At 28.2% G+C, this 27463-nt stretch overlaps 4 protein-coding genes across 13 annotated transcripts; 3 read left to right on the forward strand and 1 right to left on the reverse strand.

Annotated features, from left to right (window-relative positions):
* Window positions 1-496: 496 nt before the first annotated feature.
* Window positions 497-18587, reverse strand: LOC122499355 (uridine-cytidine kinase). Of its 3 annotated transcripts, none has more exons than XM_043607661.1 (6): window positions 18277-18307; window positions 7582-7898; window positions 6855-7111; window positions 5340-5485; window positions 5097-5243; window positions 497-844 (listed from the first exon to the last, which is right to left on the reverse strand). In XM_043607661.1, exons 1-6 carry the CDS (start codon window positions 18290-18292, stop codon window positions 723-725), a joined length of 1005 nt encoding a protein of 334 aa, XP_043463596.1. In that variant the 5' UTR covers window positions 18293-18307; the 3' UTR covers window positions 497-722. The 3 variants fall into 3 exon arrangements, with proteins under 3 accessions (XP_043463596.1, XP_043463595.1, XP_043463597.1); XM_043607660.1 differs by lacking the exon at window positions 497-844 and adding an exon at window positions 1313-3578 and having other exon boundaries at window positions 18277-18587; XM_043607662.1 differs by lacking the exon at window positions 497-844 and adding an exon at window positions 1313-3578 and having other exon boundaries at window positions 7582-7807; window positions 18277-18562.
* On the forward strand, window positions 5841-6789 carry LOC122499360. Its single transcript, XM_043607667.1, has 2 exons — window positions 5841-6380; window positions 6624-6789. Exons 1-2 carry the CDS (start codon window positions 6063-6065, stop codon window positions 6711-6713), a joined length of 408 nt encoding a protein of 135 aa, XP_043463602.1. The 5' UTR covers window positions 5841-6062; the 3' UTR covers window positions 6714-6789.
* LOC122499356 (carboxy-terminal domain RNA polymerase II polypeptide A small phosphatase 1) lies at window positions 8353-17943 on the forward strand. Of its 2 annotated transcripts, XM_043607664.1 has the most exons (5): window positions 8353-8976; window positions 9342-9494; window positions 12034-12470; window positions 13213-13398; window positions 14111-17943. In XM_043607664.1, exons 2-5 carry the CDS (start codon window positions 9425-9427, stop codon window positions 14300-14302), a joined length of 885 nt encoding a protein of 294 aa, XP_043463599.1. In that variant the 5' UTR covers window positions 8353-8976; window positions 9342-9424; the 3' UTR covers window positions 14303-17943. The 2 variants fall into 2 exon arrangements, with proteins under 2 accessions (XP_043463599.1, XP_043463598.1); XM_043607663.1 differs by lacking the exons at window positions 8353-8976; window positions 9342-9494 and adding an exon at window positions 10002-10234.
* On the forward strand, window positions 17558-27413 carry LOC122499349 (neuropathy target esterase sws). Of its 7 annotated transcripts, none has more exons than XM_043607646.1 (16): window positions 19088-19367; window positions 20151-20546; window positions 20612-21031; window positions 21111-21421; window positions 21520-21865; window positions 21922-22215; window positions 22295-22662; window positions 22841-23006; window positions 23087-23467; window positions 23545-23820; window positions 23991-24177; window positions 24936-25052; window positions 25763-25879; window positions 26154-26474; window positions 26681-26970; window positions 27054-27413. In XM_043607646.1, the coding sequence occupies exons 1-16, from the start codon at window positions 19359-19361 to the stop codon at window positions 27153-27155; spliced, it is 4101 nt and encodes a 1366-aa protein (XP_043463581.1). In that variant the 5' UTR covers window positions 19088-19358; the 3' UTR covers window positions 27156-27413. The 7 variants fall into 7 exon arrangements, with proteins under 7 accessions (XP_043463587.1, XP_043463581.1, XP_043463584.1 ...); XM_043607647.1 differs by having other exon boundaries at window positions 19090-19367; window positions 22844-23006; XM_043607652.1 differs by lacking the exons at window positions 19088-19367; window positions 20151-20546 and adding an exon at window positions 17558-17562 and having other exon boundaries at window positions 20976-21031.
* The last annotated feature ends 50 nt before the right edge of the window (window positions 27414-27463 follow it).

The raw sequence follows: 27463 nt of genomic DNA on the forward strand, positions 1-27463 counted from the left end.
TATATACAATATATAAATAATATTCTATTAACAAACATACTTTTAACATTTTGGCAGAGCGCATTATTAGTCTTTAAGAATTCTATTTTCCTATTATTTTTAAATTCGAATAATTTAGAATTTTACTTCAATAATTTGAACTAACTATTAATTTATAATTAAGTTTATCAACATTGTAATTATTAAATTAATAATCATTTTTACAAATTATTTTTATATTAGATAATTTTCTCTATGTTATATTTTTTTGAGAATATTTTCTCTTATACGATTATTCAAATTTTAAATTAGGAAATAAGAACAATAAGAAATGACAGAAATAATCATCCGCCATACCAATATTTAACTTATTAAAAACCAAATTTGTCAGTAAATTCAACTATAAATCTCCAAATATTTTCATTAAATTTGGTTAAATTATAATCTCTAATAGTTTTAATAGCAGATAAAAAATATGACAGACACGCTTTTAAAAAAAGACGTTTTTTCAATTTTGTTTTTTAGAAAAACGTTATAATAAACATTTAATAATCTCTGTGCTCTTGTCAGAAAATTTGCTTAACAGTAATTAAAATTGGCGTTTTCTTATAAGAGGCTTTTGATTTGACTCTCGGTTTTTTTTTTTTTTTTTGTTATTTCGAGGCAAATGAGCATTTTAAAGAAAAATATCAATAATAGAAAGAAAAATTAAGAAAAAAAGTAAATAAACAAACTTGTTAATGTCAGTGTGGCCTCTTGAAGGACTTTTTGATTGAAGGCAGCGGACTTTCAGCTTCTACGATTTCTCTTTTATTCCGTTTGAGAAGAATGTCTTTTATATGCTGAACAATCAAGTCAATTGCAACTGAAACAAAAAGAAAATTGAAATAGATAAAAACTTTCTATATTAACCAAATATTTCAACTATTATTTAAAATAATTTTTGGCAAAATTAAAAATTCTTGCATTTTAACACGTATTTCTAATCATAGAATTGTTTTTAAAAAAAATGAAAATTCCATTGTTCCATATAGTTTTCATAACATGTCCAAAATGTTTTTAAAAGTAAAATTAATTCCTTTTATTTATTTCTCAATAAAATTATTTAAAAAATTTTTAATATTATTTATCATTACTATATTTATTTAACAATTTACATTTTATTTAATTTTAATTAATATTTTAATTAGTAATTAAAAATAATTTCTCAATCATTAGCAAAAAATAGTAAAATTAAAGTCATAAATCATGTTTTCTTTCGTCAAGAGTCAGGTTATCGGAAAATTATTTTTCTGATTGTTTTACTTTTTTGCAGATAAAAATAATTGAAAGCTTTGAGCGTAAATATTTTTATTTATCCATCTATTACAGATTTATTTCTCCAGTGTATAATAATATTATGCTGCCTTAATACTTCATTGTTGCTCTTAATACAAAATGTTTAAAAAAAACTCAATTTATATTTCGTATTGACAAACATATATAATAAGGAAAAATATATTTTTTTCTATATTGACAAAAACAGTGGGAATTAATAATAGTATGAGATTTGATTAAAAATTGAACATTTCCCTAATAAAATATCCTGTCGACACATTTTCACGATTCATAAAAAAAAGTCGATAACAAGAATCGTTTTTTTTCTTCAATATATTAATTTTTTCATTAAACCACATTATATAAAAAATGCATTACAATTTATTTTATTCTAGGAAGACGGCAAAATTTTTTTGAAATAAATTTATAAACAATATGTTTTTAACAAATGTATTAAAAAAAATTCTAAGTGTTTTAACGGTGTTTCTTTTTTGTGCAAAAATGTAATAATTTCTCTTTATAATTATAAATTGTGTAGAAAAAAATTGTTTTTGTTAAAAAAATGATTGCAAGTTAAATGTATTATTGATTGTAAACATATTGTAATAATTATTTAGTATATATAGTTTTGATAACATCATAATAAGAATATAATTATATAAAATAACATGGAAAGTAAGTACCGAAGATTACTACTAAAAGTTAAAGATAGAAACAAAATTTTTTAAATAAACTATTCGAAATTTGCATTGGCTGATAGACAAAAAAAAAAAAAAAAGATTCATCAGCTTATTTGTCCGACAGTTTAGTTATATAATTTTAGTCACAAAAAAATTACAAATTAAAAATGCTCACAATATCTATGAAAATGCGATAATTTTAAAAGTTCATGTTTTTCTAAAATTTGTTAAACTTTCCGTCCTTATTTCTTATTCTTCGAATTTAAATTAGTTTGTAAAAAAATCATTTAATTTGTGGAAAACTTTTTTCTCATTTATATTTTACAAAATTCATTTCAATTTTATGAAACAATTATTTCCTTTCAAAGTTATGGAAATTAGTTTCAACTCTCATCAATATTAGTTTACAAGAAAAAAATTCATTTTAATTAGTTTGGAATCTAATTATGGAATGTAACACCCTATAAAAAACTTGAAAAATAAAATCCTCATTTTTTTCAAAACGCGAAAAAACGGATATTTCAAAATAAAAAGGAAAAAAAATATTATTTCAGAAATAAACGTTTCACTTAAAAATCATAATAACAAGATAAATTTTATTAGCTAATTATTTGATAACGAAAAAAATAAATAAAAATAAAAACGCTCGCGAGAATCGAATCTACGCAATTTTTTTATTGCGAAATTTGAAATATTTTCATTTCAAGAATTTCAAATTGATTATTTATAAAAAAAGAAATGGTTTACAAAAGAAAAAAAAAGAAAAATTACTCTTTATAATAGAAAAGAGTTTTGTTTTATCACCTCGTAAATTTTTTAGCGAGTTTTCGGAATGCAAAAAATTGCAGATACAAAGTCGTCGGACAAATAGCTGCGGACTAATAAACACAAGAGAGAGAAAAAAAAGAAAAATTGTCTTGTAAAAAGACACAGTGTAAAAACATCCCTACAAATGAATCAGTCTGAATACATTGTAAAACTGTAGAGAAATACTTTCGACTAAAGTAGGCATTGCAAAATCGATAGCATCTTCGCCGAGGAACAATTTTTCAGGAAATCAATTTTAAAATATAAAAAATTTTAATTATACGACTATTTTTACTGTTATAATATACAATTATTATTTTTAACACTATATTCATTATTATTGAATATTATTGAATTATTTTCATTGATATTGTTCAATTTTTATTATCATTATTATCAAAAATTATTTTCCACTACTATTTATTATTAACAATAGTTACGATTGTAAAATTGTATACAAAATGCCGGCAGTTTTCGAGCAGTATTTTTTTTGTTCTATCTATCTTTCTCTTTTTTATGTTTACTGAATAAAAATGTCATGCTTCTTTTTCATTCTGAAATGAAGAAAAATGTTTGTGTCGACGAAGATGCGATCGTGAAATTAATATTAATGCAAGGACGACTTTTTTTAAGCCTTGATATTTTTTTTGGCTTAAGTTAGTCATCTGCTGAGGGTGTCAGATGATGTTGATGTACGCCTGTGCTGGTAGATGTATGGATGCTGCCCGGACGATGGATCAGCCTTTTTGAAACGCAAAATGTCCAAGATGTGATGAACTATAAGGTCTATCGCCACTGAAAACATACAACAACCAAACCATGTATGTTTTTTTGTTAAGAAACGAAATTCATGGCTCACTTGTCACGTGTTAACTTGATAAACGTCAGTGCTCTCGTAGATTAAGAAGAAATTTAAACCTCAACCACCGGGCAGCACCCATTAAGGAACAGCAATATTAGATTATACATAATTATGATATTTTTCCTCTGTTGAAATTGAATTAATTTTCCGAAAGAAAATAAAAATTACAACTTCACTTTTTTTTGCTTTATGTAAATTTAGTCTTTTACAAAAATCTTCCTAGTTTTTTCAATTAAAATAAAAAGAATCGTTAAATTTTTTTTATTCTCTACTTTTTAGAGTAGAAAAAAATTTTATTATTAAAAGAAAAAAAATTTATTTCCAAATAGAATCAAGTTCAAAGAATTAACATATTTTACATCGACGATAACTTTTCAAAAAGTAATAAAAGGAAACTTGCATTTTTTACGAATTCTGATTAGTTGGAAGAATCATTTCAGATATTTTTATTTAATTTGAAAAATTAATTCAAAGACAGAAGTGTGTAATTTAAAAGTTAGTTTCTATAGAAATTATAGCCATGGGTAAGTTATATTTAAAATATAGTTACTTTCTTCTATAAATATACATATTTTTACATTATTAATGAAAATAATTTTTTTACTTAACAAGAGTTAAGTAAAAAAAGTAACTAAGCGTTTTAATTATTTATTTCCATGACAAGTATATCTTTTATGCAGAATGATTCAGTGACGACAGGATATACGAATAGTTTTTATACTTTTTAAACATTTTAAAGCTTTCGCTGTAAATGATAAACAAAATTTTGCGCGTGAATTTTTTATGACGCATCATAAAAATTAATTTCTGTTTGAAATAGAAAAAAATTGTTAATGTTAAAAAAACGCCAAATATGAACAAAATACTGAAGCAAAATTAAAATATTGCCAATAATTAATTATTATCTAATTACGATATCAGTAATTAATTTTGAATAAATAATATTTCGTTTAAAAACGAAAGCTATGGATGTTATGTAAATTAATAATTTTGAATTATAAAAAGAAAATGAAAAAAAATTACTCTTGTCGAACACCTTAAAAATCTATTCTAAAATTTCAAAAATTAATGTTCCTGAAATTTTAAGCACAAACGAATTTTTTTTTTGTGATTCATGGAAATCAATTATTTTACTAATTAACATTTTTATAAAAATAATTTTTTAAAAACGAGACGAAAAATTTCAGTTACATTAATATTTTTTAGGAATTATCTACAATATTACGTAAATAATAATATAATACAATAATATGTACAATATACTATAGGATAAATAATATAAATTAAAAAATAAAATAAAAAATTATATAGTAATAAATAATATTAAAAAGTATCAAATTAAATTATACTGCAAAAGTATATATAATTTAATTTAATAAGAAGTTGAAAATTTTCTAAAAAAATGAAAAAAAATTGATTTAAAAAGAAAATGTATAAAAATAATAATTTACCTGTATTATCAGCACCACGGGGTATTATCACGTCGGCAAACTTTTTTGTAGGTAAACAAAATTCTTCAAATGCTGGTTTCACGTAATTCATGTACTGATTCAAGACAAATTCTAAATCTCGCCCCCTTTCTTTAATATCTCTTGGCACTGGAAAAATATTTTCAAATAAAAAAAGAAATATTAATAATAAATATTTTATTAAATAAGAAGAGAAATTAAAAATTAATCTTTTCCTTATGTTACCTCTTCTCGCTAATCTTGTGTCAGAATCTGTATCGACAAATAATTTCATGTGAAACAAGTCCCTTATTTTTTGATGATAAAACACGAGAATTCCCTCAAATAGAACAACGTCAGCAGGATATATTGTCGTGATCTGATCCTTAATTCTGTAGAACGAACAAAATTTATTTAATATTTAATAAAACATTGAATTTAACGATTAATTTTGCAATAAGAAAAAAATTATAAAACAAGTATTTTTTTATTTGAATTAAATTTCTGAAAATTCTCAATTCAATATTTAAAAAAAATAAATTGTAAACATTTTCAAAAATATGCGAAATAAATACAAAAAGGCAAAAAAATTTGTTAATAAATATTTCTTGAATTTTCATCTTTCAAGAATTTTATTTCTTCAAAACAAAAACCGGAAGGAAACAAAAGTAAATTTAAAATAAAACAAACGTATTTTTCAATAATAATGCGTTTCATTGTAATATTTTGTTTATTGTTTAACTTTCTGTTTACGCTAAAGAATGCATGTCACAAGCATTGGCATATATAATAATTTTTCATTTGTTTCAATTCGTCATTTGAACTGAATTCAAAGTACAATTTTGTTCGATTAGTGCAGAAAAAATAATTCTCTTTCTCTCTAAATAAATTCTTTTAAATACGAAATTCTTTTTGAGTAAAAAATACAAAATTCAAAAAAAGAAATTATAGAATGTAAAAATATTTAAAATGAATAAAAAATACTTTTGTTTCTTATTGGCGATTATTTCAATTGTGATATCAGAGAAAAAATTGGAAGCTTTTGGAAAATTTGGTTCTTCTCCTCCTGATTTTAGAACAAGATTGAAAAATTTTTTCTCGGGAAATACAAAAAAAAATGGACAATTAAAATCATTTTTTGAAAGATTGAAAAAGTTTTTTAAAAATTCGGAAGAAAATTCTGCTTATCCTCCTTTTCCAGTGATTATGCCTGTTTTTATTTCACAACCCCTGGAAAATTCACCCCGACGAAAGTTTTCTAAAAGGCGAAAAAATAAATCATCACGAGTAAGTTTTTAATTTCTTTCTTTGATTACTATTACTACTATTATTTTTACTATTTTGTGATAATTTATATTTTTTTGGAAAACAAAAACTTTCCCTTGTTTTGAATTTTCAATATTATTTCTTTTAAGTTCAAAATATTTTTCTTTCAACAAAAAATTCAACTTTTTGTTTGTTTAATTAAAACTTCTGAAATATTTTCCCTTTCTTTCACGAAAAAAATAATAAAAAAAACTTTATTTTTAGCAGGTTCCTGTCTCTAATCGGAATATTGGAAATTATTGTGCTTGTTCGTATTGTATGCCAAGACCTTGTTGTAATGCCTATAGAAATTAAAAATAATTTACAAAAAAATGTATTTTTTAATTATCAGAAATAAATTGAATAAAAGCAAAAGGATCAGGACAGAAATAAAAAAATTAATAAATACGAATAAAAAAATTCAATTGAAAGAGAATAAAATGAAAGTAAACTTACAAACTGTTAGTTCTGTAGTCATAGGCAGGAATTTCGCACTTAACACCGGCGCGAATATCCTCCAAAGTTCGAAGAATAAAACTATCATCAAATGCGTCTGGATGATCGAAATTAAATTGTCCCTTTTCGGCCTTCAATTTATCCTCAGGCGATAAGTCTTTGTAAAAACTGTCTTGCGATATGCAAACAACTTGCCGTTGATCATGATCTTTATCAACTTGCCCCAATTTTTCCATTATACGTTTACAGACCGTCGACTACATAACAAATAATCAAAACAAAATTAATTTTATCATAAATACCAAGAAGCGTTCAGTTTATACAACGTGTAATATTTCAAACTATAATCTTTTTATAAACATGAATCATACTTTGTATACTCTAAAAAAATAAACTTTCTCTCTCTACATAAAAAAATACGTTTGCAACAAAAAAAAGTTAAAAATTGAATTAATTAAAATCTTTAATTTGTTACGTAATGAGGAAATGATAATTAGAAAATCGATTGATAAAATTAGAAAAATACGGAAATGGATGAGATGCAATGTTGCGAGAAATGGCAGAAATGGTAGAAATTTACATTTATTGAAAAAAAGAAAGAAAAGATTATTTTGTTGAAACTTTTCTTTCTTTTTTTAGAGAGAAAATTATTGGGTGTCATTTTGTTTTTAATTTCTAAGGATCAATGATGAGAAATTTTGTTATGAGTCTGAGAAAATAGACTCACCTTGCCACTGGCTGTACCTCCGGAAACTCCGATTAAAAACGGAGTTTTACTCTCGATTCCAGACATTTTTCCATTATACGATCCGTATGAGGATCTACGTGGATTACCCATATGCAGGGGTACATCTGCCATTATCAAAATTCCACTGCGTTTTTTATTCAATGAAGTTGATGAAGTTAAAATGAACTGTTTCTCTTTGCAAAACACCGTAGCACTGTTGGCTCTTCTAGGAATTGACCAGAAATTAATAGCCACACGCGCGCGCACGTTGAGATTTTTCACTACCACGTGCATACAAACGGTTTTCTTTTTTTTCTCTTTGTAGAATTTAAAACAATCGTAAAGATTATAAATAATGAAATTATTAAGTTTTGAAAAAAAATGTTTGTTATTAAAAATTCTTTCTCGAACAATTAATAATAAAATATCCCACAAACAGTAAGGAAAAAAGTGTTTTAATTAAATTAAAATCACAGAATTAAAAGTCGCCAATTTTTAATTATCTCATCTCGAGTCTATCTTGAAAATTTTTAATTTATCTTTTTTTTGCAAAAAATAAAGCACACTGATTGGCAGATTTCGGGTTACTGAGAGGTTATGTCATAATAAAGTCAGTTTCACATTGAAATCATATTGAATATGTCGAATACTTGTGGATGCGCCTTTAGTTACAAATGGGACAGGACAGTTACCGACCGACAACAATAAAGACTGTCTTACCGGTCGATCAAAAGGAAAATTACGCATGTTTTCCGAAAGATGGTGGTAGTAAAAAACACCAGTGCGCATGTGCGTCGTTCAGGGAACTACATGTCCGTTTTTTTTAGAAATCAAAACTTTTGGTATTATTTTGTAAATTGTGCAATTAAACTGACTGTGTATTGTCACTAAACCTGCCAGTGGGGATTTGTCTATTGAATCTGTTATTTATTTCAAAGTGAACGAATTACAGGTGATAATTTAAAATCGGATTCTGTGGATTGAAAAACGTTAATTCATATCGACATCGTTGGTTTGAAAAAAAAGAAAAAAAGAAAATTTCTCCTAAGAGCGTAAGCGTGTTATATTAAAAACTTGCAAAAAGTTGAAGTAAACAATGATTCCGTGATAGAGAGAATAGTTCGTTGTTTTTCTCAGGCTTTCTCTTCTTTTCTACTAAAGAAAAAAAATAAACTCATATGTCAAAAAGTTTCGAATAATGATAATTGAAAAACAAGTGTTGAAACTGTCAATAAGTGAAAAAAGTGATGTCAATAATAATGAGACTATAAGAAATTCATTGCTGTTATTGTGAGGCCTTGAATTTGAGGCGTCTCCGCAGAGTGCATCTTTGGAAAAGGAGCAAAACGCGACACGCCATTTTGGGTTTTGGAGCGGAACTCCTTGGAACTGTCGGTGTGTTGCTGATTTAACACGAGTGCATGTGTGTGTTATTCTCAATGCATGTGTAAAAGTGTGTGCACGCGTGTCGCTTGTGCACTTGTGTTTTATTATTTTTTTTTTCTCAACGACGACGACGACGAAGACGAAGACGACAACGGTGTTTGGTGATGGTGATATTGTTTCGAGAGTAAAGAAAAAAAGAAGGAGAGGAGGTGCGCCTCTTTTTCCCTCTGATACAAAAGTGTTAAAAAGCTACCTGACTTTTTTTTTCTCTCTTTTTCTCTGATATGGTGATGGTGTTTGTGTGTATATATGTTGTCTCTGTATAAATCTGAAAGTGTGTTTGTTATTTCGTGTCGTGTCTGTGTCTTTTTAAGAATTTTCGTGTCTACATCCCGAGCGCGCGCATCAACAGGAATTCACAATCAGTGACGAAGAAGACTATCCAACAAATGTTTAAATGGACGCATCGTCCATTATCACCCAAGTGTCACGAGATGACGAGCTAGGGCAGTTTAATAACGAGAAAGGTAAGGTGCTCCGTTTGAGCTAACTTCCAGATGCTGGGATCAATTTTGCAATAATGTGTCCACACCTGTTACGGGACTGCAATTATTTTTATCCTTTTTACAACTAATTTTATCACTTTTCCACACCTTCTAATACGAAATTAGTTCTTCTGTTTCATGGATGGGGAATTGTTTGGTTATTTGTATTCTCTTAATTCCATTTATACCTTCTGACATGACTGCACCTTGCTTTAGTTTTCAGCTGAAATTCTAACATATTATCTTACATTCACTATCTCTGCGAGAACCGTTTCTGAGTGTAATTTTCTTTCTAACCTTTTTAACGTGTTTTTAGAAACTTTCTAGTAGTTTTTTCTATTTATATATCTGGTGTCTATATTTAAACTATTTTACTTGTCCCTTTAGGTACTTGATTCGGTGTTTTTTTACAAGCTTCTCTCTTTCTTTTTTTCTTCTTTTTTTTTGTTTTTTCACCACGACTGACTTCGGCTGATCTCTGGGGTTTAGTTGTCGAGAAATAATAAAATTATTCGACGTGTGTTGAAAAACAAAAATGATTCAACTTATTCGAGGCACCGTGTCAATTTACTCCGATTTTTATTCACTTTCTACTCGTTTTGTTCGAAATGTTTACTTCCGCGATCTACGAACAACGAATATTCCCCGGATGAAATTGCTGACAAATCATGTTAAACCATTCTCAATTACCAGTGGATTTTACAAGGAATTTTATGATAAATGTTAGTATTGATTTGTATTGGAAATTTTGATTTTTTACTCTTCATTCTTTGTAACTTACTCATTCATTGTTTTTTTCTATTTACATTTCTAATTTCATGGTCAAAAAAATTTTCTTTCTTTTTCAAATAAATTTTTCTCTGTAATTTCGAATTCCATATTTTAAATTTCACATTGTGAAATTTTTTTTATCTAGGTACCTAGGTATAAAATATTTCAATTGTGAAATTTTTATTTATTCTTCTCTTATTCAATTGTGAAATTCTTATACATAAAAAAAAATTCATGAATTGTGAAACGTTTTCTAATATTCATTTATGACTAAAAATTCTAATTGAAAATTTAATTACACTGTCAAGTAATCGATTGTCACATTCATTGTAATTGAAAAAATGTTATAATTACATTTTTTTTGTTAGTGTTGACTAGCTTCTGTTTTACTCGTTTTCGCAATAGTAATTAAAAAAAGAACTGTTGAATCTATTGTTTTCTCAAAACGTTTTAAAAAACTATTGTTCCCTTAAGTGTGAATCGACTTTTTTTCTGTAAAAAAAAGTTAATAATTCTAAATTGTTCTATGACCTATTTTTCATCTTTTATAATTATTACGATCGTAGGCGACCTTGTCAACGAGTTTAAAAAATCAAATCTTTAATTGAATCAAGTGAGGTAATAAGCAGTGAAATTCCTTTCTTTATTAATTCAAAACAATATTTTTTCTTCTGCATAATTTCCTTGTAATTTCATTAAAAACTCCGTACAATTATTAAACATTAATGATTAATATTAAAAATTTAATTTGACTGCTAATTGAAAAATAAAATTTGTTGATAAAAATAATATTAATCGTTAGTATTCATAATATTAACAAAATAATAATTAATATTATTAATAATAGTAGTAATAATTAATTATTAATTAAATTTAGGCAATAACAGTTAACGTTACATTTTTTTTGACAAAATTGGGTCGAAATTTGAATATAGAAAAAGAATTGACTTTCGATGATTTTTATTGAATGAGAAAAAAGGGTAAATGTCAAATTAATTATGGAGTTTATTAACTTTCGAGGAGCACGTGTAATTATAAATTGTCCCTTTAACTTGTTAGAATTTTACATGCTTTAATGACAATTATCGATTGTAATATCTATTCATAGTTTCGTGGCATTGGCTTTGTGATGCAGTCCCGTTGCCGCACACCTAAACCTTGTGAACATAATTTGTAATTTATTTTCAGTCATCGTTAATTTCTAATTTTTCATACCATAAAGTATTTTTCCGAGTTAATTTAAATAAGTAAAATTTCTCATTTTTAGCAGGTGAAAATTAATTTTCGCTATTATAAAAAAATTATTATACAAATAAGAGAAAATATACTATATATCGATTAATAAAATGAATCATTTCATCAATTATTATCAATTTGAATAAATTAAAAATTAATTGATTCAATTTACTAAATTAGTACCTAATAATTAAATTTGTTTTTAATTAAATTTACAATTATTTTAATTATTAATAATTGTATTTTTTAATTTCGGAGAAAAAATGTATTTTTTCCGTGAGTTTAAAATTAATAAAAATTGAAAAAAGAAGAAATCACTTGGTACTGTGTGTAATAAGAATATTGTTATTCAGGATCTTATTACGTAACAGTAACGTAACAACAATTATAGATTATTTAATGAGATGGTGTGTTTGTGTATTATGTAATAGTTTTTTTTCTCTGTTGTCATTTAAATAGAAAGATATATGTAGTGGAAAATAATAATAAAGATGTTTTAAATTTTTTTCTACAGCACAAATACCAAGGGAGAATGAGACAACCACGAATGGTTCAGCGACTGGAAGTAAGAAGCCACGAGGTCGGGGCTTTTTGCGTTCCTTGCTCTGTTGCCTTGGCCGAGGACGTGGTGGCAGTTCGAAAAGTTCGAAAGCAAGCTCATTGCAAACAGATGGACGTGGTTCACCGCCACCGGGTGTTGGCTCGCCGAGATTTTTATTACCGCCAGTACGTCATCAGGATATGCACAAAAAGTGCATGGTGATTGATTTGGATGAGACTTTAGTGCATAGTTCATTTAAGCCGATCAACAACGCGGACTTTGTTGTTCCGGTTGAAATCGATGGAACTGTACACCAAGTGTACGTTTTAAAGAGGCCTTATGTCGATGAATTTTTACAGAGAATGGGCGAATTGTACGAATGTGTTTTGTTTACTGCAAGTTTAGCAAAGGTGAGAAATAACCAAAGTATTTTTTTTCGAAAAAGAGAATTATTAAAATTTCTTATTAAAATTCCTTTAAAATTTCTTGAAAATTTCGAAACGAAATTCTTTACCTCGTAAGAGAATTTTGTTTGGAAAATTTTTTCTAAGAACACCTTTTTCAAGATAATAAACAAAACAGTGACGAAGAACTTTTTTTACGAACGAGAAATAAACAAAAATATAATTGCATTTGCTCTAAGTAGATAAATGACGAAAAATGTTGATAAACAAATGGGTAATTACCGCAAGGAAAAAAGGAAACATTACGTAAATATTGTAGACAATGGATTAAAAAAAAAAAATAATTTACGGAAGTCAAATAAAAAAATTCCTAAAATGCATACCTATAATTTTTGCCTTAGAATTTTATTCGCAAATATTTATTTTCAATTTCGTTTCTTAAGGGCGAAGAGAGTAAATATTTTCATAAAATAATTATTTATTTCTGTCAATTAAAAGCTGTTTACCTAAAAGATACATTATTGATTTCAAATAAAGTTTCGTTTATATAAAAATTGATTCAAGTAAATATTTATTACTTTCTATTTATTCTCGTTTTGTTTTTTTTTCTTCTATCTATTTCTTTGTCAAGACAATTATTTTTTTAATAAAATATTTTTTTCTTTCGAAAAAACTATTTAATTATTTTATTATTTGCAAATATTATTATTATTATTTATAAAAATTTTAATGTAATATTTTTTTTCAGTATGCAGATCCGGTGGCAGATTTACTCGATAGATGGGGAGTGTTTAGAGCAAGATTATTTAGAGAATCGTGTGTTTTTCACAGAGGAAATTACGTCAAAGACTTAAATAAATTAGGCCGGGATTTACAGCAAATCATTATTGTCGATAACAGTCCTGCCAGTTACATTTTTCATCCTGATAATGCTGTAAGTTTGTCACGTTCTCTATTATATGCCTCTATCTTTTGTTCTCGAATCTAATATTTTATATCCATTGTTGATTTTCCTTTTTACTATTATTTTATGTTCTATTCTTTTTATGCTTTTCATTTACTGAAATTATGACAATATGTCGTATTAAATTATTATTGAATTATATTTATTAAGTAGAACATTTAATCATTATTTTTTACCTTTATTTATTAATTATTAATAAAATTACCTTTATTAATTTTCGAAAAATTTTATCGAAATCATAAATGAAACTAATTTTCATTTAATATTCTTAAATTAAAATTAATTCAATTTAGTAGAATTTATATTTTTTTGCTATTTTTGGAATTTTTGGTATTTATATTTCGTACGATTTTTATTTAAGATTGCTTTTACTCGATATAATATTTATTTGCTGGAATATTCAGTAAAAGTATGTAATTTAAATTTAAGAATCAATTTTATTCAGTACGATTTTAGTCTGTATTATTTTAATTTAACATTGTTTTTACTTGGTATAGTATTTATTCAGTGGAATATTTAGTAAAAACTTGTTTTTTGGTAATTTTCAATTTCTTACATATAAATTTTTAAGGTTAATTATTTTCCAAAAATTATTAATTTTAGAAAATGATGTCAGTAAAAATCTCGTACATTTATTTTTTTTCCTCTGCATTGAAAATTGAATTATGAAATTAATCAACAGGTGCCAGTGGCTTCGTGGTTCGACGACATGACGGATTCAGAATTATTGGATTTAATTCCATTCTTCGAGAAGCTTAGTAATGTGGAGAACATTTATACAGTGATGTGCAACAGTAATCATCCGTACAATCAAATGCTATCATCGGTACCGAATAACCCCAGCCCCGGTTCAGGTTCAATGGGCGCCTCCTAGCCCCAGCGAAATTCTGGTCACAAGACCAGCCTTGTCATCATACCACGATGTATCTTAGGGAGAGCTCTCAATGGGCTTTTCGACATCGCTCATCTTTCCTGCTGTTCTAAACGTTCGAATACGTCTTATTGAACAATTTAAAAAAAAAGTAAGAAAAAAAACGAAAAGAAAAAAATAAAACCTCTTTATCATCGAGGGACAAGAAAGGAGGATGAAGCGCAAAAGACGATTATCTTCCCGAGAGGTCAAAGTAGAATAGCAATCGAAATCGAAAAAAAACGCGAACTAAATATTCCTAAACTAATTTTTTTCTTAATCATAATTTCCAATCGAATTTTTTTCACATTTTCGCAAGGGAAATATTGATTGGATAAAAAATTAGCAGGAATTAGATACACTCATGCACTGATTTTAATTACTAGAGAGAAAAAAAATCAGCTTCCACTTTGCTTGTGTGTGAATGAGAATCGGGAGTAAATGAATACACGGAGTGGACCATCTAGATTCACACGGGAAATGCCGAGAGAGAGAGAGAGAGAAAGAGAAAGAGAAAGAAACCTGGAGAGATATTTTAAAAGAAAACATTTTTCAAAAAGGAAAAAAAGAAAAATGGTTGGAAACCATCCTTTGGCTATATTAGAGAATTTTTTTAAAAAAAACTTTCACAAATTGCATATCAATTCTCATCCCTCCAGGAAAATCGTACGGAATCTTGAAGATCCTACTTTTTTTTGAATCATTCAAAATAATTAATAAATAATAACTAACGATTTAAGATTATTTACGAATAGCCTTTCTAAACGATAGGTTTCGACCTACGTTTTTTTACACCTACTAACGAATAATTATCGGTATTAGCAGCTTTTTTTTGTCAGTGATTTACGCGGAGTACGGATTACAATTTACAATATTTAGGTACACTCGACAACTTATTTTCTCTCTAACTCCCAAACAGTTTTTAAATATACATATATATGTATATATGCGTGTATGTGTGTGTGACGAAATCAAATATGGAATTTGAGGTCAAGAGAAATTTTCACCTTCAACCTTTTCTTTGCCTGATGTTTATATCAGGGACGCATAAATTCTCATCACAGTCAATAATAATTGTCAAAATTTCAAATAAATTTCAAAACAATTTTTATTTTCACAGGCAAAGAAGAGAAAAGGAGGGAATTTTAAAGATTAGGATTGAAAATTTCAATATTGTACTTATTGGGAGGTGATAGAAAATTCTTTTTTTTGTTTGTCTTTTATATTGACTGCCGCCGCTCTTTTCAAACTTTGTGACTCTTGATGTTTATTTTAGTTTCCTTGTGTTCTAGATAATATCAATTTAGCTTTTTTGAATCTTTGATGAATTTTTACCTGAAAAACGCTTGCGTCATTATTGTCACTTGGTTTTTGCCCAGCAATTTTCCTTTGTTGTTATTATGAGAGGGGAAAAAAATTTATATCTCGCACACATTAACATTTCCAGTTTATCCGACCTTGAAATGAAAATAACTCGACATTATAATATATGACCGTGTTTTATATGTAAAACTCCGTGTCGATAATGTGTTTTTATTTTTTTTCTATCGTTTGTTCTTCAATAACCGTATAGATATTGTGTGGAGGAGACCATAATTATCGGAACGTGTGGTTCTTTATAGAAAAAAAAAAAATACAATACTGTGTCAAAAGCAAAGGAAAGTAGCTGTCGCGTGTTTTAAACAAAGTTTCATAATAATACAAGAGCAAAAATGTACTTTTACAATCGCAATTCACGTGCCTGTGACATAAGCGTAAGGTGCAAGCACACACAAACGCTTTCGATACTTTTTCACATGAAAAAGGAAAAGAAAAAACAAAATCAGAACACAAAAAATATATTAGAAAATACTCCGTCAACTACATTCTTTTAAACTTTTTATCCAGGGTGAATCGGAACTTGAAATCATGACTTAAAATGTCAAGTTTCTATTTTAGAATTATTTTCAACGCTCTATATTTATTTACAAAAGTTGATTATATTTTACTTCAATTATTATAAATACACTTTTTAAAAGTTGATTATTTCAACGAAGGAAAATATTTTAAAAAGAATAAAATTAGTAATAACAAATTTTATTGAAAAGGATAAGAAGTTTATTCCAAAAAGAATAATAACTCTTTTTAAAAAATGATTTTCACCCTTTTTTACACGAGAAACAAAAAATGTTTCCTGAGAACAATTTTTTACTTAACATTTTTATAAGAATAGATAAAAAAAATTTCGTCAACAAAATTTTAGCTTTTTATACATTACATATTACAATATTTAGAACAAATATTTCTTCTGAACAAAAAGAATAAAAATAATCAAAAATATTGTACAGTGATCAAACTGTTTATAGACGAAATATTTACATTTTTTAATAAAAATCTTTTTTTCTTTCTTTATTAATAAAGAAAAACTCTTCTCTGTGAAAAGAGTTTAAAAGAAAGTGGTTTTGATACGGAATATTCGTGCCAGCATTTTTTTTTTAAACAAATATTTCGACATTTACAATATTTTATTGCAATAAGTAAATAGCATTTTAATGCACAGATTGGTGCTTCCTTAATTAAATAAAAAAAAAGAAAAAAAAATATATAGAATTTCGATTTTTTTACGAAAAAAAAAAACTGTGAGATAAGAATAAAATCGAATTTTTATCATTAACCGGCGAAGGATAATGAAATAAAAATATTGTTAAAAAATGAATTTGACTCAATCGCTCAGTGAAACATTGTTTGCTCATCTGAAAGCGAGAATACAATTATTATTGTAAATTAAAGGAAAACAATTTTTAGATTTATTTTTTTCGTTTGTTATATTTGAATCGAAATCGCCGATTAATTATTGTATACATAAACGCGATATATTTTATTCTTGTTAAAAAGTGAAAAATTTTTGTCACTTTTTTTCTTTTTTTTCTACTTCCTCCTAGAGGATGAAACAATTTTTTTTTAATCAATAGGTTTGATAAGAAAAATTTTGATTTGAATGAAAAAATATGTATAGAAGAGAAAGAGAGAACAATAAAAGCCATTCGCGAAAACTTTTTTATAAATACAAAAGCGATTTCGTAGATAATAATTGAAGTTTATTAGATTGGCTTAAAGCGAAATATCGATTTAATGCAGCGAGTAACTCGAGAGAAGATATTAATTTTTATTATTATCATCATTATTATTATTATTATATTGTACAAAATTTGTCACAAATGGTTAAAAAAATAATGGAGTTCAGAGTGTTGGACACGCGAGTTACGCATATGTAGAAATAATTATAACGATAATGCCTTGATTTGTAAATAAACTTAAAACTTCCACTAATAATCCTTCTTCTGCGGATAAAAATGAAAACAAAAATTAAAAGTGATCAGTGCTTCGATTTACGAAGTAGCGACATTTTCGTACGGTTTTTATAACTCGATGATTTTTTTTATCTTAGAGTGATTTTGTACAATAAACAGAGCGCGATATCGTGAATCGAAAAGCGTCACTGGAGTATGTAACATCCCTTGCCCTTTTCCCAAAAAAAACAACCCCAATGTCCAGTTTGCTCTGTGATTCTGTGTTTAATAAAAAAAAGTATATATATAAATATATATATGTTTGATAATCTGCAAGGTTTTTGATATTTTCTTTCAAAATATCCTAACCTTTAGACTTTAAGAACTTATCAATTCATTTAACGGCAAAACTACATTTTATTTATATAAAAATATATAATTTTTTCTGCTTGTATATATAGAACTAAAAACTAAAAGATTTTTATAACCTCAAAAAGTTCGAAACTAAACGTGAACTTTCAATAATGTGATAGTAATTTATTATAATAATATCATGAACATATTTACTAGCATAATTTAATTTAACTATTTATTTATAAAACAAGTACTATTATTAAAAGTGAATAAAAACGTTAACAAGGTACAATATAACACTTTTTATAAACTCACCGTTTATCATTTGCATCTGTTGTAGTTTTGTAATTTTTGATAGTCACACTCTTTAAACTGATAAATATTCACATAAAACTTTAGCTTTTAGTAAAATATTTATAATTGAAAGAAACTCAAGAAGATATGGATATGATTTGAATTTCTAACAAAAACAAAAACATTGTGCGCAGTATGAAAACTTATGCGCCAAATGCTAAGAATTTCGTCTGCTATGAAGGTAAACAACTCGCGAATATTTAACAAAAATTGACGATATAGCTAATTTTGTTGATTAATATGTTAACAGTAGCGATATAAATTATTTAGAATTATGTTCTAATAATAAAAGGAATTAATGACTGTTTTTCGTAGTTTGTGGGATTTCCATGTAATTCACTGTCATCGAAGCTAGCCCTCTCATTGGCTGCATTTAAATTTGCGCGGGGATTCAGCAGGCCAATGAGACTGTTATAAATATTAAAGGCACATTTACAATATTTATATTTTTCATATGAAATGTCAATTTGGACAAGTTTGGATCTGACGTTTATTATTAATTAAGAACGTTTTTAATTTATTTTATTGTTGTAAAGCAGTTTACATATATTTACTCGATTAAAATTAAAATTTATGTTAAAGAAATTTAAAAAAAATTACAAAAATATAATGTTAAAAATTGTACAAAAATGACAATTTCAGCTCTCTATCACTATAGAGGTTATTTTACATGGAAAAGTAAACAAGTAATTTAAATAATTTAATAATTAAATACTATTTTTCAATTTTATTTAAATAAAATTTAAGTTGTTGAGAAAATATTGAGAAAATGGAGAAAATCAAGAATTTGAAGAAAATATCGATAATTTATACGGGACCAACTTCAGGGATTTGGGTGAAAATGTGAAAATGGCGACGGTGAGTGACTCAAGTACAATTGTACAAAGGTCGTCTGTTTTTTTTTCTTTTAATTACGCGTAGATAAGAAGTGACAGATTATAGTGGATTACATGCCCAAAGAATTCATCTCACGATTCTACTATAACCTTCTCGTAAGACTGCCCTAGAAAAAGAACCTTTTAAAGAAGAAATGAACGCCCATCATGGAGTTTGTAAGTGTTTTACTATTTTGTTAATAATTCTTCTATTTTTTTTTGGTAATTCTATTTTAATTAAAATTAAATATCTAAAAGAAAAATTGAATTTTATTTATTAAATGACAATTGGATGAGGCAATGTCATTTAATTATTTCCTCATTTATTTAAAATTTGAAACAGGTGGAAAAGTTTTTTAAATGATTGAAATTATTTTGACCTTGTGTATATAGTTATATATTTTTTATTGGCATATCTATAAATGTTTTGTTTACTTGTTCTTAAGTCAATCATTTAATATTTAACTATTTTTTTCCGCTTTTTATAATGTGGATTTTATTTTATAATAAATAATTATGTTTATTTTGTCAATGTTCAAAAAGGGCGATAAAATAATTTTTTAATTGTAAATAATTTTTTTCATTGTAAAAATCATGAATAGATTAAAATTCATGAATTCTGAAGTTAAAAATAATTTGTTTTTTCGATTCTGTTTACTTAATTATTATTCGTAAATTCTTTGTCTATTTTTTTCTTATTAGCATACGAACTGTTGAAATGTAATCGCACTTATTGATTCACTTCTCGAGTTTCATATTCTCTTGGAAGGAATGTTATGAAATAATATTAATTTTTCGAATTTTTATTTAATAACCCGTTTTACATAATTCTTTTTGAAAAATAGTAACTTGAACATTCTAATACCTTTCCCTTTAGTTTTGTATTCTCTTTATATTTTATTTTTGTAATTTATAGTTATTTATATTATTTTCTGAATGTTTTTTTTTATTTTATTTCAGATTTTAGATGTGATTAAGAGCATTAGTAATTTTGCTCTAACTTGCACATTGTCACAATGGATTGGCCAAGTGATTGGAGACTATCAATATTCATTTTTACACATAATTTATCTGATTGTTTTTGTATTAATACTCGTCCTCATCGGAATGTTTGTCGTGAGAAAATGGAAGTACAAAGAATTTCTTCCGGAAGTAAAGGAATTTGTCGGTGTTGGAAGTGGCAGGCCACGTTTCCGAAAGCGAGACAAAGTGCTATTTTATGGGCGAAAAATGTTAAGAAAAGTAAAGTCTATAAGCGGACAGGCCGGGGGCCAAGGCAAAAAAAGAAGAGCTGTGATGAGATTTGCTAGACGATTACTACAACTCAAGAAGGAAACAGTTCCTCAACAATTGAAGGTAGAAAAAAATGTTTGTTTCCTTCTTTTTTTCTTGATTTACAACTTTTTTTTCTTTTTCTAAAGGTCCTGGAACCACCAGCCGAATATCTCGAGGAAGATTTAGGTCCAGGTGATAGAGTTCCTCCAGATGCGTTGTACATTCTCCAGAATATTCGCGTGTTTGGACATTTTGAGAAGCCGGTCTTTTTAAAATTGTGCAAGCACACTGAAATAATGAATCTCCCTGCTGGCACTTCTCTTTTTAAAATCGGCGATCCCGATGAAAATGTGTTCATTGTCCAACAGGGTTTAGTCAATGTTTATATTACCGGATCCGATGGATCTCAAATTTCTCTAAAATTAGTTAAAACTGGAGAATCAGTGACCAGTTTGCTTAGTTTTACGGATGTGCTCACTGGACATACGAGTACATATAAAACCGTTTCAGCGCGTGCTGTTGAGAATTCGGTTGTTGTCAAGCTGCCAATGAGCGCTTTTCAAGAGGTAAATTAGTATTAAATTAGTATAAAAAGATGGAAATTAATTTCTATTGTTGAAAATTGATAATTTTTTTTTCGAACAGGTCTTTCAAGATCATCCAGATGCGTTTATTCGAGTCATTCAGGTTATCATGGTGAGATTGCAGAGGGTGACTTTCACGGCATTGCATCAGTATCTCGGCTTATCGGCTGAATTAGTTAATCAAGGAAGTTATAAAAAGAAGCACAGTCCTTTCTCTGGATCGCCGGTTAGATCCAGAACGCGTGAGAATTTTGCTAATCAAACAGCAGAAACGAATATTGGTTCCGAATTGGCGGAGAATTTGGAATCGTTGCAAAAGGAATTGAATAATATTTCGATTACACAACCAATTCCAATTATTGTCAGCAGAAGGTAGGTTCTTTTTTCCACTTCTTCAAATTATATATATATATTCATTTATTTGTACTTCTTCAAATTATGAAACAAATTATATTTCTTCTTTTCGTTAGGTCGAGAAATAATTTGGATTTGAAGAATTCGTACACGAGTTCGCAATTCAGTCAAACATCGGAAACGGTTTCTGAATCCGATTCGCCTTGGCCGAAAGCATCGTCATCTAATGTTCAGTCACAACAAACTTCTTCGTCGGATCAACAGTTGCCGAGTGCGGCAAGTAGAAAAGTATCGAGAAATGAGGGACTTTTTCAACTCGATGAAGCACAAGTTATTCAAATTGCAATTGAGGCTTTCGTCAGGGAACTTGGTCTGGAGGATGATTCCGTACTTCAGGGTGGCAAGGTTCAAATTCGAGACGTACCGACAGGCACTTATCTCATGAAGGAAGAATCTCACAAGGTAAAAAATTTCTTTTTTCTAAAGAAACAGGAATTACATACTTTTATTTTTCACAGGATGTAGCTTTAGTTTATGTTGTTACGGGTTCGTTGATTATAAGTCAACGAGTGACGGAGGGTGCGGATTCTGGAGAGGAAGTACACATGTTTAGTGCTCATCAGGGAGAAATTGTTGGCGGTTTAGCTGTACTGACAGGAGAACCCTCCTTTTATACAATCCGAGCGAAACATTTGAGCCGCATTGCATTATTAAGTAAACAAACATTTTTCGCAATTATGCGAGAAAGACCCACTGTTGTTTTGCATGTTGCAAATACAGTTGTTCAAAGACTGAGCCCTTTCGTTAGACAAGTAAGTTTACAATTGAAATCGTAATCAAACATTTAATTTCAATAAAATATATTTTCTTTTTCTTCTTCTTTTCTTTCAGGTCGACTTTGCATTAGACTGGTTATTCCTGGAAAGTGGCAGAGCCGTTTATCGTCAGGGCGATGAATCAGATTCGACATTCATTGTTTTAAGCGGTCGATTAAGATCAGTAATAACTTATGAGAATGGAAAAAAGGAATGTGTCACCGAATATGGTAAAGGTGATTTAGTTGGAATTGTTGAAATGGTGACGCAAACTCCAAGATCAACGACTGTTATGGCCGTACGTGATTCGGAACTTGCGAAATTACCTGAAGGCTTATTTAATGTTATTAAGTTACGTTATCCAATCGTTGTCACGAGATTGATCAATTTACTTGGACATCGTATCCTTGGCACTTGGAAACAGGCGCCAAAAACTGGAAATCAGTGAGTTTTCTTTACAATATTAATTTTGTAAACTTGTGTTTTGTAGCATTTTTTTAATTTCTTCTTTGATTAGGAAATCAAAGATTTTCCAATGAAAATCAATTTCAATCAAAGTTCTTTCTAACTTGATTGTTATTGAATGAGAATTAGGATTATTTTTAACGTTTCTGTTTTTTAGCAGAAGAGCGACAGTGGACGCAAGACCATCGCAAATTAATTTCTCCACGGTTGCCATTGTTCCAGTCTCCGATGACGTTCCATTAACTGCGTTTACATACGAACTTTATCATTCTCTCTGCGCAATTGGGCCTTGTCTGAGACTAACGTCCGATGTTGTTCGAAAAGTGAATATTTTCCCCTTAAAAGAAATTAAAAAAAAAAAATTAGTGTTTAAAGTAATGGAATAAATTTCGTGATTTTGCAGACTCTGGGAAGTGCGATATTGGAGCCAATGAATGAATATCGATTGACATCGTGGCTGGCACAGCAGGAAGATCAACATCGAATCTCGTTGTATCAATGCGACACAACGTACACTTTATGGACACAACGATGCGTGCGACAGGCGGATTGTATTTTAATAGTCGGTTTGGGCGATCGTCCACCGACATTGGGAAGAACTGAGCGTGAAGTTGAACGATTAGCAATGAGGACACAAAAGGAATTGGTATTATTGCACAAAGAACAAAGCGGTCAACGACCAACGAACACTGTCCAATGGCTTAATATGAGATCCTGGGTTTCATGTCATCATCACATACAATGTCCCAAACGAATGTTCTCCCGAAAGTCGCAATATCGAATCGTAAGTTGGAAAATCTTTCTTTGAAATTATTTTCTAAACGTTAAATTTAATTTTATCTTTGATATTGAATTTTTTAGAATGAATTGTACTCGAAAGTTCTGATGTCGGAGCCGAACGTTCACAGCGATTTTAGTAGACTTGCGCGATGGTTGACAGGCACATCGGTTGGTTTAGTTCTTGGAGGCGGTGGAGCTAGAGGAGCGGCCCATATTGGAATGTTAAAAGCAATTCTGGAAGCTGGAATTCCGATAGATATGGTCGGCGGTGTTAGCATTGGCGCTTTCATGGGCGCTCTTTGGTGTATGGAGAAAAATATCGTCACTGTTACACAAAAAGCTCGAGAATGGTCGATGGTAAATAATAAATTTATTTATTTCCCCCCGAAAGGGAAAGAAGTTTCATATTTTGAAACCTATTGCATCATAATTGATATAATTTCCTAAGTATAATATAATCCTTAATAATTTGATATTATTCGAACTTTAATTTTAAAATAATTAATTCGAAAAAAATTTCCCTTCAGAAAATGACTCAATGGTGGCGACAGATTTTGGATTTAACATATCCAATGACTTCGATGTTCTCCGGGAAGGATTTCAATAAAACGATACAAGCGACATTTGGTGACACGTACATCGAGGATCTTTGGCTTCCTTATTTTACATTAACGACTGATATAACGGCATCGTGTATGAGAATTCATAGACACGGTCTGTATACGATTTCGTGTTTTTTCGAGTTGAATTTCTTTGCGCAAAGTTTGCTGAAAAAACAATTTTTTTGCAAACTTTGCAAAAAAGTGTGTGATTTCTATAATTTCAAGATTTTTTTTTTCATTTTTTTTTATCATCTTTGTTTTCAAATGAAAATTTTTTAGCATTTGCACTGTAGATAAATTTTTTTACTGACATTAGAATTAATGCTTCATTAGCGGGAGTGAGCTGAGTTGGAAACTCGTTGTTGACGTACTCTCCGTTTTAAAAAACAAAAGAAAAATCTCACCAAGTGGAAGGGCAAAGACTTTCGTGGTTTTTGTTTCGCGATAGAATTTAGTTTATTCTCGTCACTTTCAATCTTTCTCCACTCTTTGCTGAGAAAAATTTATTTTTTATTTTTTCTATTAAAAAACAATTTTTAAAAACTTGATTTATATAACTTTAATATTATTTTCATTTTTAAGTATTTCTTTTCGCTAGTTTTTTTATTCGTTTGCTAGTTGAATCGTGTTTTATTTTTAATTCTTCTTTTCTAGTTTCATAAATTTAACTGAAATCGATTGATTTTCATTATTTTCATTTGAAAAGAAAGAAAATTGTTTTTTTTTTAATTTAAAAAAATTAAATTTAAAGAATAATTTATTTTTTCTCAAAAGAAGGAGTGCAGAAAAGAAAAATGTAAAATTTCAATGTTTAATGGAGAATAATTTTGTTAAGATAAGAAACTGATAATAAGGTATAATCGTGTTTAGGATCGATGTGGCGATATATTCGGGGTTCGATGTCATTGTCTGGTTATATGCCTCCCATGTGCGATCCCGCCGATGGTCACCTGCTCCTAGACGGCGGGTACGTCAATAACCTTCCAGGTAATTTTTAATTGTACACAACAAAAAACCTTTTTTTTCTCAAGATTTTATATAATTAGGCTAATTCTCCTTTTTTACTCTTCGATTGTGCAAATTTCTCAATCACTTCATTTTTATCATTTTTTTCTCCAAAATAACATCCTTGACTGTTTTTTTTTACATTTTTCTCCAATGTTTATTCTGTAAATATTTGAAATAGAAATTTAATTTTACTTTACAGAACAAAATTATATAATTTATACTTCCTTATGGAAATAAATTATTATAATTCACAGTAAATTCATAAAATATTTTAGGAAAAAATTTATCTTAAAAGATGTGATTGTAGTGTTTGCATGATTGGAGAATAAATTTTTAATGTATATGTGGCTATGCAAAATCGCACGATTGTAAGAATCACATTGCCGTTATTTATTTTTTATATAAAAGAAATGTTTAAGAAATATTTTTTTTATTATATTATTGTGGGTCGGTATACAAGTTTGCACAAGTTTTTTTTCTAATTGTTATGATCGTTAGTATTTAAATTGTTTTTTTCTATAAATGTTTATTAAAAAAATGAAATAATCGGTGAAAAAGATTTTTGATCTTGCTAGTTCTTGCACCGATTTCTATATTAAAGCTCGCTCCCGTTGATAAAAAGATGCTTGATTTTATTAAAAAAAAGAAAAAAGAAAATTTTTTTGAACGGTTCAGTTTCTCTGAACCAGGTATTCTCTGGAAGTATAGTCGGGCGAGTATGACATTTGCCGGAGTCTTTCCACCTGTTTGCGATCCAGTTGATGGGCATCTTTTAGTCGACGGGTGTTATGTTAATAATGTTCCAGGTATAAGCTTTGCATTAATTGTTTCACAATTCAATTTTTCAAAAATACCTGCTTTTTCTACACTGTTCCCAATTTTTTCAATTTATCCTTTTGTGCTTTATTCAGAGCATGTTGAATTTATATTATTTTTTTTAGCACTAGATAAAAGTCATTGTAGTTTTTTTATTATAAATAAAATATTTAATTTAAGGTGAAAATTTTTAATTAAATGTTTTTTGAATGGGAAAGGGAAAAGTAATAGTACTCGGTCATATTTTGTTTGTTTTTGTTTAAGCTGACGAGATGTTAAGACAAGGAGCTCATCATATTTTGGCTATTGACGTTGGATCTCAAGATGATACTGATTTGACGAATTATGGAGATTCCTTGTCAGGATGGTGGTTACTTTGGAAAAGGTGGAATCCATTTGCAGAACCCGTGAAAGTTCCTAATTTGCCTGATATTCAGTCGCGATTGGCGTACGTCAGCTGTGTTCGACAATTGGAGGAAGTAAAAAATTCGGATTATTGCGAATACATACGACCACCGATTGATAAATTTAAAACACTGCAATTCGCTAATTTCGATGAAATCAAAGACGTTGGATATCATCATGGTATTATTTATTCCTTACATTATTCGGAATTTATTCTAAATTTTTTTCTCTTCAAGTAATAATATTTATTGTATTTAGTTATTATTACTAAAATTATTTATTTTTGCGCAAAGAATTTGAATTGAAAGAAAATGAATTGAAAATTGAAAGAAAAGAATTATCTGGTTTTTTATTAATAACTATAAATAATTATTTTGTTCCCTTAGGTAAAACTTATTTTGAGGGACAGCAGAAAGTTGGAATTTTGCCACGATTTAATGCCGATAGAGAGAATGCAAAAATACTTCGAGCAAAGACTCAAGCTGCTTGTCAGCAAACATCTTCCTACACTTTTACTGATCTCGCACAAATGGTTTGCAAGGTATCGCGAGGAAGTCGATACTTAAATGTAGATATGGATTCTGATTCTGAAATCGAAGAATACGAGGCTGATTTAGAGGAAGACGCACATGAAGTCGGATACGCCTCCGAGCCATCAGTGGGAATTTTGGATCAGGTAATTTATTCTTTACTTTTTAACTAATTTTTACTATTATAAATTATTTCTTCTTTACTAAAGAATAATTTTTTTTAATGCAGAGTCCCGACGACAATCGTTTACGAAGAAGAACGGGAACATCTTTAAGTTTATCCGATGCAGAGGCCGAGTCAGAACCTGAGTATCACTCAAAATTATTCTGAACTTTGTCTCTTTGTACATTTTTAATTGACGACTGGCTTGTAATTTTTTACAACAAAACAAAAAAAAAATGTAAATATGTATAGGAATGTAAAAAAAGGAAACGTGAGTATTCGTATTTTCAAGTACATCATTTTAATTTCGTTGCATCAACAAAAAATGCTTTTAATATCGTTGCAGTCTCTTCAGTAAAAACAATAATTTCTGTTACCATTACTATCACTGTTGTAGCAAAATAAAACTATTATATCATTTGTAAATTTGGAATTTCTCTGATTTATCAGTTTTTTGTTTCACACCAAGGATTAAA

This window comes from Leptopilina heterotoma, unplaced genomic scaffold (assembly GCF_015476425.1).
Source record: "Leptopilina heterotoma isolate Lh14 unplaced genomic scaffold, ASM1547642v1 Lhet_167, whole genome shotgun sequence".
Classification (NCBI taxonomy): Eukaryota; Metazoa; Arthropoda; class Insecta; order Hymenoptera; family Figitidae; genus Leptopilina; species Leptopilina heterotoma.

Excerpts from the sequence above, each read along its gene's own strand:
- LOC122499360 (XM_043607667.1), top strand. The coding sequence starts at position 6,063 with ATGAATAAAAAATACTTTTGTTTCTTATTGGCGATTATTTCAATTGTG. Across the intron at positions 6,381-6,623 it reads GAAAAAATAAATCATCACGA|CAGGTTCCTGTCTCTAATCG; the intron begins GTAAGTTTTTAA and ends CTTTATTTTTAG.
- LOC122499356 (XM_043607663.1), top strand. The coding sequence starts at position 10,048 with ATGATTCAACTTATTCGAGGCACCGTGTCAATTTACTCCGATTTTTAT. Across the intron at positions 10,235-12,033 it reads CAAGGAATTTTATGATAAAT|CACAAATACCAAGGGAGAAT; the intron begins GTTAGTATTGAT and ends TTTTTTCTACAG. Across the intron at positions 13,399-14,110 it reads TTTTTCATCCTGATAATGCT|GTGCCAGTGGCTTCGTGGTT; the intron begins GTAAGTTTGTCA and ends ATTAATCAACAG.
- LOC122499355 (XM_043607660.1), bottom strand. Across the intron at positions 7,112-7,581 it reads GAGGTACAGCCAGTGGCAAG|TCGACGGTCTGTAAACGTAT; the intron begins GTGAGTCTATTT and ends TTTGTTATGTAG. Across the intron at positions 5,244-5,339 it reads CACAAGATTAGCGAGAAGAG|TGCCAAGAGATATTAAAGAA; the intron begins GTAACATAAGGA and ends ATATTTTTCCAG.
- LOC122499349 (XM_043607646.1), top strand. Across the intron at positions 21,422-21,519 it reads CCAATTATTGTCAGCAGAAG|GTCGAGAAATAATTTGGATT; the intron begins GTAGGTTCTTTT and ends TCTTTTCGTTAG. Across the intron at positions 22,663-22,840 it reads GCGCCAAAAACTGGAAATCA|CAGAAGAGCGACAGTGGACG; the intron begins GTGAGTTTTCTT and ends TCTGTTTTTTAG.